The 16,166-nt window shown below is 43.2% G+C and overlaps 1 protein-coding gene across 7 annotated transcripts in view; it reads left to right on the forward strand.

Moving 5' to 3' along the window:
• The window catches only part of Dennd1a (DENN domain containing 1A), a 463,821-nt gene that overhangs the window by 308,683 nt on the left and 138,972 nt on the right, over positions 1-16,166 (forward strand). For all 7 annotated transcript variants that reach the window (XM_074051037.1, XM_074051041.1, XM_074051038.1 and 4 more), the window contains one exon: positions 14,022-14,147. In XM_074051037.1, coding sequence (XP_073907138.1) covers positions 14,022-14,147 — 126 coding nt within the window. The remainder of the gene's footprint in view (positions 1-14,021; positions 14,148-16,166) is intronic.

Raw genomic sequence — 16,166 nt, forward strand, 5'->3', positions numbered from 1 at the left:
GAAAAACATATGAGAGAATCTTCATGAACGTGGGATAGGCAAAGATTTCTTAGCTAGGATACAAAAGCATACATGAAAGAAAAAGTGAGGCACTAGACCTTAAAAAGGTAAAAACTTACCTTTTTCAAAAGACATTTTTAAAAGTAAAGAGACAAGCTACAAACTGTTAGTATGCTCAATAGTTACATCTGAAAAGCAAAACTTTTATCTAGAATATATAAAGAATCCCTAAAACTCAAGAAGAGGGCCCAATTAAAGTGGGTGGGCAGAAGACTTGAGGAGGCACATCACCATGCAAACTCATGAAAAGACACTCAGCATCATTAGACAGAGGGTGAAGATGAATAACGCTCTGGAGTACCATTGTGTATGCCCACTGACATTACTAAAATACAAGACTGAGAAATCCTTATAAACATACATGTTAGGCATATGTTTTCTATACAACCAAGCAATCTTACTTCTAGATATTTACCCAAGAAAATGAAAACTTACATATGTACAAACACATGTAAGTGAATGTTTTTAGCAGCTTTGTTCATAACTGTCCAAAACTGGAAACAATCCAAATGTCCTTCACTAGGTGAACATGGAAACAAGTAGTGGTATGCCCATAAAATGGAACACTAGTCAGCCATAAAAAGAAACTGCCTGTTATCTACTTAACCAAATGAATGAATCACAAGTGCTAAGTGAAGGGTATCTACTTATAAGCCCTCTGGGTTAGGCAAAACTATAAAGACAGAAATCAGGTGAGTGGTTGCCAGGACTGTAAAGTGACATGAGGGAAATTTTGGGGATGATGGCACTGTTCTATGTCTTGATGATGGATATATGATTATATACATCTTTCAAAATTCACAGACCTATTCACTAAAAGTGGTGAGCTATAATATATATAAATCATACCTCAATAAAGCTGACTTAAAAATGTTTTAAAGACTGACTCTACTGTTATGAAGGAATAACTTACCTGGAACTCTCATCATAGCTCATTGGAGTAGGAAATGGTGCAGCCACTTTGAAAAATAGTCAGCAGTTCTCTATAACATTGAACATAGGCCTGCCACATTACCCAGCAATTGCACCCCTAGGTATTTATCCAAGAGAAGGGAAAATAAATGTCTAAACAGGCTTGTACATGAGTGTTATGGCAGCTCTGTTCACAGTAAATATAACTGGAAACAACCCAAATATCAAGACTTAGATGGATAAACAATGTGTTATATCTCTTTATCTTTTATTACTAAGTCTGTATTCAATTACTAAGTCTGTAATGAAGAAAGCATCTTGAATGAATCTTAAATATCTTACACTGAGCAAAAAAGGAAGCAGGATACAGGAGAATATACTGTATGACTTCATTTATATAAATGGTAAAAGGAAAAAAGTTACTCTAGGAAGTGTAGCCTGCTGTAACCACATCTATGATTGCCTGGGTTGGGGTGACAAAGGCAGGGCCTGACTGCACCAGTGAGCCCTTTGGTAAAGAAAACATTCTGTCTCTTGACTGTGGTGATGATTACACAGGTCAAAGCACATCAGACTGTACTTTTAAAATATATGCTTTCTATCTAATATAACATATAAAAGTTATGACTTAATAAAGTTAATTCTGAAAAGGCAGAGGCCCTAAAAATTAATTTTTTAAAGGGTTCCAGTATCAAGTAGCTTTCAGAACAGCTATGCTGATTTCACATGATTTATGAACGTGGGCAAAGGGTAGCTTTGGAGCAGGGCAGCTCTGGCTTTCTATTAGCTGCCGAGACGATTTAGTCTCAGAGTTTATAATCTTGTCTCAATTAGCTTTTTCTACCCTGAACAAAAGAGAGAGGGAGGCTGGCAAGGTTAATGTCTTCTACTTTGCTAGTTTCCATGAAACTTGCAGATGTATTGTTTTTACAGACAATATGCCTTGTTCCTTGGCTGTGGACTTTGGAGGAGAAATACAGCAAGAATATTCCACCTTTTATTGATCTAAAGTCTGTTGCAGACTTCATGTTTATCTCAAGCCCTGGCTGGAGTTTTTCCATGCCATATTTCTCGAAAGCCCAGAATCCCCAGTCTCTAGGGGTCTTGTGAGGGCTCCTGAACACTGGGTGCATTCTCAGCCATATGTTGTATCCCAGGAGCAAAGAACTAGGTCCTCTTGTAGACTTCATCCTTCTACTTTGTTAATACACGTGTTGTTAGTATTCACTCAACAGGCATTTCCTGAGCACCTATTATGTTCCGGGCTTTATGTTAGGGATAGTGGTTTCAGAAATGATTACGACTGCATTTATTCTCAGTGATGTCACAAGCTGGTTAATAGATAAACTGATTAAAGGCTGGATTGTCAGTCTTGTTCCCACTTCTCCACTCCCAGTCTGTCCCCCATGCTATAGATGAAGGTATATTGCAGAACATGAATACCACTGCACAACTTAGCATCCTTTAGTGATTCCTCATTTTTCTGTGAAGCTCAGCTCCATAATATGACTCTTTATAATTTGGTCTCCGTCTGTCTCTCCTGCCTCATCTTTTGTAAGCCTCCTGCCCATCTGTACTTTATAGTAGCAGCTTTACTTCCATCCACAGGAGCCCTGGACATTTCTAGTCTAAGCATCCCAAATGGGCAGATCTACATCCAGTTCAGGAATGGAGATTATTCACTACTGTTCATTTAGCCAATGTTTTGTGGGCATGTACTCAGCGTGTTGGACTGTAAGGACCTGGTGACACGTAAGAAACAGTTCTTGGAAAGGGAGAGGTAAGCACAATTGGGAGGTAGGGATGGAGGCTTGGGGGTATGAGCAAAAGCATCATGTGTCTGACTGGTGAATGATAGTTTACTATAGCTGGAACAGAGGGTGTGTAGTTCGGAGGGGCAAAGGTGAGACCAAAGAAGTGAACAGGAGGGCCTAGTTTGGTGTGGCCATAGAAACAAGTTTGGACTTTATATGGGGCACTGGGGAATGAACTAAGATATTTAGGCAAGGAAATGGTGTGATGAGACCCATACTAATGATGAGTCCCAGACTGAGGGTAGAGTGTTTGATTCTACTTCTTCTTGCTTCTCTGGTTCCTCCAATATGACCAAAACTTCCTTCCACCCCAAATCTATTGATACTGGCCTTAGGGTTGGGGAGTAGTTTGCATGAACACTATCACCTATGACCAGTGTGCGGCTACTCACGTTCCTGCTTACAGAAGTATCTGTTGGCCTTTGTTTTGCATCAGGCCACTCTCCACCAGGGTCCAGTCCTACATTCATCCCATGCAAGAAGAAAGGGAGTATCGTGATCCAGTGAGTCTTGCCCTGAACACACGTGTGTGTATATGATTTGTCAACAATTGAGGAGTTTATGGGAGTTTATGGGGCTTCATTAAAGATGCTGAGGCAGGAGCGCTGTGGGACATCAGAAGAGCCCTCAGCAGTAAACTACAACTCCAAGCTTTGGAATGCAGTAAATGTTTAAGAGACTTCCTTCCTTTCATTACTGAATTTTACTTTACTTTTATACCAGTAAAGAGTTGTGTTTTATTGGTTGAAATTTCTTGATTCCATTTTCCCCAGGTCTGTTTAAAAGCTACATTTTATCTTTGAGGATGTTTGGCTTGTGTTGGAGGAAGTGCTGCCAGCGAATTCAATTAACTGGCAGAGCTCACAGATATTGTACACGGATTTCTTTTTTTCTTCTTTTTCACAACTGCTACATAAACACAGCTGGGTTTAATATTTGTCGTAACAAAGATTTAACTTGAATCATTTTACTCTGGGTAATTAATGCTTGGAATCTCAGCTCCTTTCTCGTTCATTTGTAATCTTCTGCATTTCTTTTCTGTAGCTCTCTAGATAATGAAGTGTGCTCCTCTAGGTCTTTGCCCTGCCTTAAAACTGCTTAATATTTGGCCGTTTCCACTAGAGAGCAGATGCTTTTCTTTGCAAGAATTGAATTTCTGTCAGCTCTTTTTATGCATCATGTGTTTGGAACTGTAAGTGGATCAAGTTGTTCATCACAGCAGGGACACTGTGAAACACATCTATTATACACACTTCCCACCCTACTTCCTGTTTTTTCCCTCCCCTGAGGAGGTGGAGAAGCCTGATCCCCTTGGGAGAGATCTTGCTCCATGTGGATGTATCCATGTGATCCACCGTGGATCGGGCCTGGCGGCTTCCCTGAGCAGGAAAATCTGTATCCATTCAGCCCAGGATTGTTGCTGGACAAATCCCACTTTCATCTTTGTAAACACCAGGTACTTCATTAACTCCCAAATATACACTGAGTTTGGGTCACTAAATAAATCCACCAAACTCAGCATAGTAAGTGACATTTCAATAATTTATGCCCTAGAAAATGTTCATTGTGAACCCATTATTCTTTTTTTATGCTAAAATTAGGGCTTGGGTAGTTTTTGATCATCTGTTAGGCTACTGTGTGCCAGGCACTGTGTTCGAGGCTTGGAAAATCTTGACATTTCACATACATAACATTTCTGAAGAAAAGATAGTTTATCCTCTTGCTGTAGATGAGAAAAGAGGCTAAGTAGTCTGCCTCGAGGCATCTAGATAATAACCAGCAACTGAGGCCAAATTTGAACTCAGGTCTGTCTAAGCCCAGAGCAGATCAATATACTGTGGGGTTTTGGACCATCGGGATCTGGGTTCTCAGATGTACATTTAACAATTGGTCATTCGAAGCTTGCTTCTTTCTTTCTCTCCCTCCCTCCCTCCCTCCCTTCCCTGCCTCTTTCCCTCCCTCCCTCCCTCCCTCCTTCCTTCCTTCCTTCTTTCCTTCCTTCCTTCCTTCTTTCTTTCCTTTCTTTCTTTTGAGACAGGATCTTGGTATGTAGCCCAGGCTGGTCTCAAACTCCTATATTCAAATGATCCTCCTACCTCAACCTCATGAGTGCTGAGACTACAGGTGCACATTACCACAGCCGGCTTCAAGGCATTGTTTTCTTACCCAAGTTTATCACATACTCTCATTGCTCCATTTTCATGCTCCCATTCCACAGCTCTCAAGACCGGTGACACTTGTGAACACCTTCATATCCATCTAAACCTGAGCTTCTGGTGGTGGCTGGAATAGTTAATTCAGTTTTGCTTTTCCACCAGGGCTCAGTGCAAATGCAATCCAACTTCTCAAAGCAAACCACCATTTTCACACAATTTTATTTGTGAATTTTGATTCCTAGATTCAGCTCTGAGCTGATGACTAAAATTTCCAAATTATGTCGTTTAGTTTGTCAACATGGCTTTGACAAGCAAGTGTCTCAGTGATGGTCCTGCTGCAATGTGCTCATCTTCCAGGCCTCAGATCATGGTTCTGAGGGCAAAAGTACATTTTGGTGCATTTTTAATAGATGTCATTCAGTTTGCAGGTGTCATTGTGGGATAGTCACATGTCCAACTGAAATAAATGCTGATCTATAGAATTAATTACAGTTTGACAGAAAGGTGGCTTTTGCTTATGAAGAAAGTCACTAGTCTCTTGATCAACATTTTTAGTTATGATTGACTTTAACCTTCTTCCAAATACTTTTTATTACATGGAGTCATTAATGTCCTGATTCATTAGAAGCAGCACCACTTTTTGTGATTTGTAGTCCATTTTGTTGTTGAAAGATATTGATTGGTAGCTTTAAAAAAATTGGTAGACTATGTTATAAAAAAAATGTATAACTTTCCTTTTGCAAGTACATCTGTTTTTTCAAAGGTAGCTTACATTTTTATTTTGTGTGTTCTGTTTGTAAGAGAATGCTTCTTGGTTTATTCATGTTGACAACTGAAAAACCTTAGACCTAATTAAAAGAATTTCCACAAGCACCTTTACTGAACCATTTCATTACGCAGCACTGCACAGATTGCATTGTGAAACACGGTGATAGTTTAAATCTGACCTTTAATCCTCAACTGCCAGAAGTATGGGGACGAAACCCGCCTTAAAAAACTCCCCAGATACAGACATATAGATGCATATATGCATGCACAGATTTGGTTAGAAATAATCTTTTTATTTAATAACCACCTAATAATATAAATACACATTTACTTTGAGCTCAGAGCACATAATCTTCTGTAGTTTGGGTAGTATTTTCTAGCTGCATTAATGTGTGTGTGTGTGTGTGTTGTTGTTGTTGTTGCTGCTGCTGCTTAAGCTAAATTGTTTTATAGGGAAAACAAAGACAATTTTACTTACTCGGGGAGAGTGGGGGAAACAGTATTTGGAGACAGGTGAGTTTTGCAAATAGACAGAAAATTGCTGAAGTCTTGGCTAATGAGTGTTTCCCTTTTAGTGCCAAGGTATTGAGATTAAATGTGTGGGCAGGGGCTGGAGTGCCTCAGTGCATGCAGGACTCCTCCTGAGCTTTCTTTGGCAGCTAGTGGAAATGGGCCTTCTTGGTTTTGTTTTAAAATTGTACTTTTTTACTCCAAGAATGTCTTCCTAATGATTCAAGAGTTTCTTCATAAGCTGTGCAACAGAACCATTACAGCACATAGTGAAGTGACCATTCACATAATGAAAATTGATCTTTTTGTCTGGCACAGTGCTACTGAGAATTATAACACTTGCCTCTAACTTCCTTACTTATATGTAGCCCATGAGTTTTCAGGAGAGAAGGAGGGAGCAGAGACTAGGGCCCCAAGGGTCATCACCAGCCCCACTTTGGAGCTTCACATAACTAGCACAGCCCCACTCCCCCACAGAGAACCAGAATCTTTGTGGGGAAAATGGGATGCAGAAGAAGCAATTAAAGCCAACTGAGGTCAAGGTCTAGCCATGTTCTCAAGAAAGAAACAAAAATGCAAGGAATGTAAGGAAGCAATAATGGAGATATATTAAGACTGGAAAGAATAAGCCAGTATCATGGACGAATGTAATTTTCTGGTCTGAGAAACCCTGACAGCAGTGAAAATTCGTGGATTGGCACAGACCGCAGTAAGATAGTTAGTTGTGAGCTTCACTTTGTCTTCAGCCCTCTCCCTAACTGTCTGTGCAATGTGGAGCTGAGTCTCACTTTTTCTCATCCATGTAGTGGGGATAACTGGCTTCCCTAGCCCACTTATTCTGAAACCTTAATCCAGTGCTGGGTATGGAAACACTTGCTGTGGCATTTTGTAATAGTGGAGCACTTGATACATACTAGTTCCTGTTTCTTCTCTTGAGTTCCTAGTTTTCCCAGAAATTTACAGGAAAGGAAGTACAGTAGGTTGGGCCTTACAAATCAAATTTGAGGCAAGAATTAACAAAGGCATAGGTATGTTTTCCATTGCCAATATGAAGAAAAGGGAATGTGTGTGCGTTCCCTGAGGATGGGAAGCAAATTACTGGCCCTTTTGTCCTCTGCAGACCCAGACATACCCCAGGGATTTGTGAATAAAGCTGATGTCTAGTTTATTCAGGAAAGGAAGAATCAATCAGCTCACCTAGTCCCAGTGACTCTGTGGCCCCTCTGCAGCTGCTGCTGGGTGTCTGATTTGTCAAACACACAAACAAACAAAAAATTGGACTCCAATTCCAACTCCCAGGGGTTAAGACAACTCCTGGAAGAGAAATAGGTCCCCTGCTTAGGCTAACTGGAGTCAGACTTGACGAAGAACTGTGGTTCTAGTTGAAGTGTTGTGCCTGCACTGACAATGGATTGGGCTCCCTCCTGCCTAGACCTATTGGTCTACTAGAAAAGACATGCGTAAGTTGGCTTGTTACCAAAAGTATCATCGCACTTTGCTGTAGGACTATAAAGAGAAGGTACAGTGGGGGCACCTTTGTCTAGTCTGGGGGCCAAACTAAGGAAGTGATGGTTGAGCCAAGACCTGGAGATGAGTAGTAGTTGACCTAAGGCTTCATGTCATACAATGTGGTAGCCACTATCCACATGTGGCTATTTCAGTTTATATTGATTAAAGTGAAATAAAACTTTCAGTTCCTCAGACATACTAGCCACATTTCAAGTACTCAGTATCAGCTCTGCCGTTAGATAATGTTGGACAGAAGATAGATTATTTCTATCGTTGCAGAAAGTTCTGTTGGACACTTCTGCATTCTAGGCAAGGTGGCAACAATGGTGGGTGAGAACACTCCAAATAGGAGATACCTGTACTGGGGTGAGAGGAAGGCTAGTGAGACTGGAGCCCAAAAGGTGCTGCTGAAACCATGGAGGCCATGTGGGAACCTCATATCTGAAAGAGGCTGCAACCCAATCGTGGGGTCCCCCCCAGGCCTGGCTTGGACTTCAGTCTGTATCTCAGAACAGTGGGGAAGCACTGAAAGATCTTAAAAGTATTAGCACTGGTGGGAAGATGGGGAGAAGTGTCTTAGAAATGACACTGAGTAGCATGCCATCCTTGATGCCTTGCCCAAACCCCATGAGTTGTAACCGAATGTTAAAGAAGTAAACCTACACCGTTGAGTGCTGCTATGGATTGCAAGGGTCATTTTCATTCTTCAGGAGAGAAAGATATGTAACCTGCTAGTAGGTAAGGGGATAAATAATAGGATGCTGATATACACAGTGTGACAGCCCCTGTGATGCAGGAGTAAGTATATTTGTGGCTGATTTGTGGGAACTCAATTGCAAGTCCTCAGGAGATAGGCCCTTGTTCATCTGTAGTTCCCAGCAGATTGGCTATCAACAAAGGGGAGGCCCTGGGCCCTGAGAAAAAGCTGTTGGTTCTGAAAGAGAACCTCATAGAAAGTTGAAGAGTTTTGTTTTGTTCTGCTTAAATAGAGGATTTTGCTAGAGAATGCAGTAAAGACTATCCTAGGCTTTGGAATGGGTTTTGAGGCCTGAGAAATCAAGTAGAAGACAGAGTTGGAAATGGGGCTTGAAGTAAAGCTCACCGAAGGCTTTGAAGTTTAGACTTTATTGTGTTAACAATAAGGAGCCACGTAGGAAAATCAGGGAAAGAGAGTGACATGAGTCAACCTCTTGTTTTCAGTCCAGGAAGGAAATAGAAAAAGAGACACCACCTCAAAAACTGTTGCAATAGTTCAGGCAAAAGATGAAATCTGAACTAATAACAAAAAGCTGGACGGCTTGCTTGTTCCATCCATTATCCATTTCATAGCCATTATATTTTAATCTTCACAATGTATATAAATTGCCAATACCTCATTTTACAGCAAAGGAGCTGAAACTCAAAAGTTTAAGAAAACAGGAAGCCAGGTTACCGATCCTAGACCTATTCTAATCTGACTGCACCCCTGTACTACAGCCTAGGAGCCAGTGGGAATGGAGGAGCAGATGAAGCCAAGAGACTTAGAAGGGAGTGTGACTAGTGCCCAGGGAAGGAGGCTTGGGAGGAGCAGGTGCTGCAGGGGCAATGCTGTGACTATTATTACCTGCCGAGTTTGCCATGTTGAATTAGACTGGTCTGATTGTTCCTGTAATTCATTCAGCAGCCAGAGGTCCCTTTTCCTTGTAGTTGTGGTTGTGTTTGGCAACAGAGGTCTGTTGTCAATCAATCCTTTCCCACTTACATCAATTCTTTCTAACAATTGATCACCAAAGAATGTGATCTTACACTTTTCCTCCAAGAAGAAGTGCCATCACTGGGAATGCCTTTTGCAATGTTGAAACACTCACTTGTTTGTTCTTTCATTTAGCAGAAAGTGCTGAATGGCTCCAGTGGGCCAGGCATATACTGGGAGTCACAGGCTAGCAGGAAAGGTGGTAGAACCACCTCCACAGTCCACGGGCCTGGCTTAGCCATCAGAGGAGTCTTTACAGATGGGGGGACATCTGGATTCCCTCTTTCCCTTACCCCAAGGCAATGGGTAATTTGACTATTAAAGGAAAAATGCCTCATTTCAATTCTTTGTAATAAAGGTAACATTAGCTTTTTATAAAGGATAATCAAAACAATCAAGTGCATAAAATAAAAAGTGAAAGCACCCTTCCACAGTTAATGTTTGATACATGGCATTTTAGATTTTTACTGTGTGCATGTTTATTTACACAAGTTTTTAAATGATTCATGCTGTACATATTACTCTTACAACTTGCATTTTTTTTCCCATTCGACATGGACGAATTCTGTGGATGTCTTTTCACATCAGTTCATAGTGTACTCCACTAGCAACTGTGCAGTATTTTATCATGAGGATGTGGTATAATTTATTTAATGGGTCTCCTTTGATTGATACTCGGATGGTCTTTCAAATGGTGAATGGGTGTTCACAAGCAGGACAGGGAGTTCAGGTGACAACTGTCTGAGTTAGTGGTGTGTGAGTGATGGAATTGGAGAGCAATTCAGTATCGGGCAAATAGGATGCTAAACACGACAGGTGGAAAGACAGCCCACACCGCCTGCTCTGTTCTGGGGAGTCTCATTGGTCTTCTGAAGGTGCTGATGCAGAAGGGTGGGGGCATTGAAGTGTTTCATGGAAGAATGAGGTGATCTGATTTGGTTATTCCCAAGATTACAGCTGTGGGCAGAGGGCATTGAGAAGAAAGTGGAAGCAGGGACCCCACTTAAGGAACTACACTGGCAGTCAGGGACAGAGAGGATGAATGGAGCTGTGCCTCACACTGCCAAGGTCATGGGCACCACAAAGCGAGGGCAGATTCAGTCTGTGTCTGGGGTGGTGTTGACAAGATGTGAGAACAGTTGCAGAAAGGGATGGAGAAGTGCGGAAGCTGACATCTGGCCCAGAAGTGGCTGGACAGTGCTGCAGTACCCAAGATGGGACACACAGGAGGCCGCAATAGCTTTAGAGAGGAGCTGATAAATGCAATTTCCTATGCTTCCCTTTGTTTTCTGTCTTCCTCCTATGGTACCTGATGAAAGGAGGAAGCCATTCTCAGTAGCACTTCTAACACCCCTAGAGGCCCCTGATGAGCCCCAATGGGATGTGACCAGCACCCCAGGAGTACTTAGGGCAAGTTCAGCTTTAGATGTATGATGGCAGGTTAGTTCAAACCTTCCATTTTCTTCTTTCACTTTTATTTAAAAGACAAAATGCTGTCACTAGCTATTAGATGCATATAGACTTGCAGTTTCAAAGTTTGAAGTGCTCACAGGTCAAGACAAAAGCTTCTCTGTGTGGCAAGATAAGGGAGGTCTTCAGAAGTCTTGACCTAGGTGGTCACAGGGCATCAGGAGCCCAGGACCACTTGTCTAGTTTCAGACCAGCAGGGGCAGGCGGGAAGGAGCACTCCAGTATTTGCTCAGTTGCAATCAGCGACTCCTTCTTTGTGTAAAATGGTAATGAGGCCATTAGGAGAGGCTCACCTGAAGTGCAGCTTGTGAATCCAAGGTAATTAAACACCTCCGAATGAAAGGGAAAGGCCAGGGAAGGTTAAGTGAGGAATAATCTGCAGCCCAGGTGGCCCAAGGCCTTTGAGGAGCCAGAAGAGCGTCAGTGGTTTGCACTATTTCAAAGGATGGAAATGTCACCTAGTCCTCAAGAGGGGCAGGGTTTTTATTATTTGGGGGGTGGGTAATATTTTTAACAATTTAATAAAGGATGTTTCTTTTTCGTATTTCTATTTCAAGTTGAAAGTCCACAGCAGAATGCTCAGGTGTTGAGCAGCCTACATCACTCTTGGCTGTCACCACTGTGGCACTGGGACTTATGGTCCCAGAAAGGGTTGAAACAGAGGGAAACTGGGCCTTGTGGCTTGGATTCATTGCTCACCTTCATCCAGAGATGGGGTAACTAGCCCTATGCTTGTTCCCCAGCCTCCTGACCTCCACCCAGTTTACCCTGCAGGCATGTGGCAGCCCCTAGCAACAGCACCCGTTAACCCTTACAGTGGCTTACAGTGTGCCAAGCACTCTACTCTGCATGCACGGGACACGCCAGCATCCCTTTCAGCTTGTCTGTATTACCTAATGAAGAAGTTTTGCTATTCACATTCTCACCTAAACATCTCTACCAATTCCACAGAAACGCGTATGTGCGAATCACAGCATTATTCACAATTACCAAAAAATGGGAACCACCTGAGCAATGGGATATTATTCGGCAGGAAACAGCAATGAAGTCTTATCCACATTACACCACGGATGGACCTTGCTTGTAATGAGATCATGCTGAGTTACGGGATCCAGTCACATAAGACTACCTATTGTATGAGACCATTTATGCAGAATATCCGGAATGGGCAAGTCCATAGAGAGCCTAGGGCTGGGATGGGGAGTGATAGCTAGTAAGTGTGGCATTTCTTTTGGGCTAATGAAAACATTCTTGCGTTACTTAGTAGTGACAGTTGTGTGACGTTTGATTATACTAAACACTGAACGGTATAGTTTAAGTGAATGAGTTTTGTGATGTGAAATATATCTCAGTAAGCTATTTTAAAATTTCCCTCTAGGGGCTGGGGATGTAGCTCAGTGGTAGAGCACTTGCTTAGCATGCATGAGGCCCTGGGTTCAATCACCAACATGACAAAAAAAGTTAAAATAAAAATTTCCGCATAGAAACTTGGCAATAAGGCATAATGTCCGTGAGTCATTGAGTCGTTTCTCAAGTGTACCTAGCTTATGAGTGATTTTTTGTTTTTGGCAGTTCCAGGTTTTGAACTCAGGGCCTCACACTTGTACTTGCTAGGAAGGTGCTCAACCACTTGAGCCATACCCCTAGTCCTTTTTGCTTTAGTTATTTTGTTTTAGTTATTCTTCGTGTTTTTGCCAGGAGGTGGGGGTTGGGGGGAGTCTCTGACCATGATCCTCCTACCAATACCTCCCACATAGCTGGGATTACAGAAGTGTACCCCTGCCCTAAACTTGTTGGTTCAGATGGGGTTTTACTAACTTTTTGCCCAGCTGATCTCAAGTATCTGGCATTACAGATGTGAGGCACCATTACCAGCTCTTCCAGATCAGGGATTCTTAATATTCGTTGTTCACAGGTACCTGTAGGACTCTGAGGAAAGCTATGGATCCTATGCCCAGAAAAATGGCTGCCTCTCATTCATACTGCCAATTGGTAGGGATTCATTGCTCACCCAAACCTAATTTTCTCTTTTGTTCTAAATTTTACCCTTAAGTTATGTGAGACCATTAGATATTGCACTATCTAAGCCCCTTACAGAATTGGTTTCCATGAAATGTATTTCTAGTATGTCACCTGCATGCTTAAAAGCAACCACTGACTTTCTGTTTCTCTAAAGATGAAGGAAAAACTCCTTCCAACCCCTGCCTTTCTCTCTAACCTCATCTTAAACCATCTTCCCCTCATTCTCTCCACTGAGACCACAGTTCTTTCTGTTCTCTGAACTCCTCCTTATCACAGGGCCTTTGCACATTACTCCCCATACTCAGCACACAGTTCCCTTCCTGTTTTGCCTAGTTAAATACTTCAGCTTGTCTTTCGGTTCTCAGTCCTAAGCCCGTTTTCCTTCATGAAGTCTCCCTTGGCATCCTCAGCACTCTGTTACATGCTTATCACAGGAGCATGTCACACAGGTGGGTATTTTCACATCAGAATGCCAGCAGACTGAGAGCAAGGCCCATGCCCGGTCCCACTCTCCATCCTATCCTCAGCACCTAGCATCATAGTCCTGGGCGTGTAGGAGTTACTAAGTATTTGTGGAGTGACTCAGGTCACCACATTGCACAATTCCAGGGGCACCTTACAAATGGAACAAAGCATATCACTGTAGTAGGGTTGGAACACTTAATCCCTCACAGGATTGTTGAAGAAAAAATTGGAAAATTTATGTGAAAGTTCTTACCTAGCACAGAGTAACTGCTTGAAAATAGTTTCATTCTTACTTTCATTAGACATGCTCTAATAAGAGCAACATTTCATTTAAAAGTCAAAAGAACAACAACAACAACAACAAAAACCTGCAGGTGTAGCTCAGTGATGAGTGCTTGCCCAGCATGCACGAGGCCCTCGGTACCATCTCCAGCACCAGGGAAAAAAACACCTGCCCCAATACTGAGTGCATGTTGTTCTCCTGCAGCAGACATCGTATCTACCCACTCTGAGGATTTTCTAGGACTTCGTAGGTGCTGGGCTTAGTCAGCCACCATCCTGCTGCCTGCCCTCAACCTGTGTTTCCTTTCTCTCTGCCACCAGATCTCGTCCCTGAAGAACAGGCTGAAGAAGGTCTCCACAACTACAGGCGATGGGGTGGCCAGAGCCTTCCTCAAGGCCCAGGCTGCTTTCTTCGGTAGCTACCGAAATGCTCTGAAAATTGAGCCGGTAAGTAACCTCTTGGCATGTGACAGAGTCCATGTTTGGTCAGGGCTAAGAAGCCCACTTGAGGGGCCACAAAAATTCCATGGTTCTGATTTGTTAACTCACTTAGTGGAGGTTGTGTGTGTTTGTGGTGGAGGGTCTGGGGTGAGGGATCCCCCCCACCTGGTCTCTTAGCATCAGAATGCTGAGCCCTTCTCGCTGCTGGGGGGAAGGAAGATACGAAGACCCTCACCACCTGCTTGTTAGATACCATGCCAGGCTGCCTGTGAGGTATCCATGGTCAGCTCTGCTTTCCAAATGAGGAAACTGAGGCTCAGAGAAGAGAAACGACCTATCAATGGTCCAAAGCCCATAATTTTGCCCTGTGCCCCACTATCCCTTGGACCTTTCTCCACTTAAGGAAGCAAAACGTCCTGGGGATTCACTTCTTGGTGGCTCCTGTACATGGTCGTGATTTAAATGACCACAAGGCTCAGCAAGGACCAGGAGATGGTGTTACCTGCCTGCAAGGCCCTTCCACCCCTGAGCCTCCACCAACTCCTCCATGCCTCCACCTGCTGTACAAGGTGGTGCGTGGTGCGGTGCTATGAGGAGATGAAAAGGGCAGGTCTCCCCTGAAACTCAGGGCAGTTCCACATTACCCAGCTTCTGTGAGAAGTTTTTGGCTGCTGTCCCTCTGCTTGACCCATCTGTGGCTCCTGGCCAAGGAGCATGCACACCCAGCCCAGGCCAAGTGTGGCATGAAGGACCACCTCAGGCCACACTGCCCAGAGGTCGGGACTGCCGTTTCTGCGTTCTACTCTTTTAGATCCTCTAAAGCCCTTCAGCTTGAAGCAAACTGCCATGTCCTGCTTGTCTCTAAGTGAGGTGGCTCTGGTTCTTTGTTATCACCTTAGGCTCAGTCAGATCAATCATGTTCGATGCTTGTTTGAAAGGAAAATACTGTCATCTCCCCTACCCTAAAAGGATAGTGGAACAACAGAGCCAGTCCTTTCCTGAGGTTTCTGGGACCCCACAGACTAGAAGCATTTTCATTCATGATTGTCACTGTTGTCATGCATGTGTAGAATCCAGAAACTGTTGGATCATGGTATATATTGCTGGAGATGATCTGGGTACACGTTGCTCCACAAGAGAGGTTTATGGTTGTACACACTCTTGGCTCTGAGAAGTGCTGGATTTAAGATCAGAGCCAGGAGTTTAAACCCTGGCATTGCACTTCTTAGCTGTGCAGAACTTGAGCGAGCAGCTTACTCTGTTTAAACATCAGTTTCTTCACCTGTGTAATGTAACTAGGACTATCTCCAGGTTGTTGTCAGGATCAAATGAGCTCAAAGTGTTTTCATAAGAAAAGTGAGACCTGAAAAGGGTCTAAGACATAGAAAGAAAAGAAGGGCAGACATTCTATTCCCTGTTTGGGCATGGGGCTGAGTGAGCAAGCAGAGGTTTTCAGACTGGGCCCCTTGTGGCTAGTGGGTCAGCTGTTTCATCTGGAGTAAGGTTTGAGTGGGGAGATGGGACTGCAGGAGAGGCTGGAGCCAGATTTGGTAGCCTTGGGTGCCAGGCTAAGAGTGTGAAATTTATCCTGGAAGAAATGGTTTTTTTGTTTGTTTGTTTTTTGTTTTTTGAGCAGAGTTAGGAGGTGCCTGTGTCAGGTTTGAGCAGGAAGATAGCAATAGGCTGAAAGAAAAGCTGGAGGAATGTTGTACAAACTCAGACAAGAACCCACAGGTAGTAACACCAGGAAAAGGTCCCACAAAGAAAGAAATGCCCAGACCCAGCAATAGATAAAACATGGGAGAGGAGAGAGTAAGAAATACCAGTGACTCGAAAGATTTGGAGCCTGGGAGAGGATGCTGATGCCTCTGATAGCAAGAGGGAAAGGTTAGTGCCACGGTGTGCACAGCAGCAGGATTTGCACTGGAAAAGGGTTGGAACAGACTAAGTGCTCATGATGGGTGACTGGGGAGTAACGTAAAGTACATTTATATGATAGGTGTTACCTAGCCATTGACAGCATCA

This window comes from Castor canadensis, chromosome 13, assembly GCF_047511655.1.
Source record: "Castor canadensis chromosome 13, mCasCan1.hap1v2, whole genome shotgun sequence".
NCBI lineage: Eukaryota > Metazoa > Chordata > Mammalia > Rodentia > Castoridae > Castor > Castor canadensis.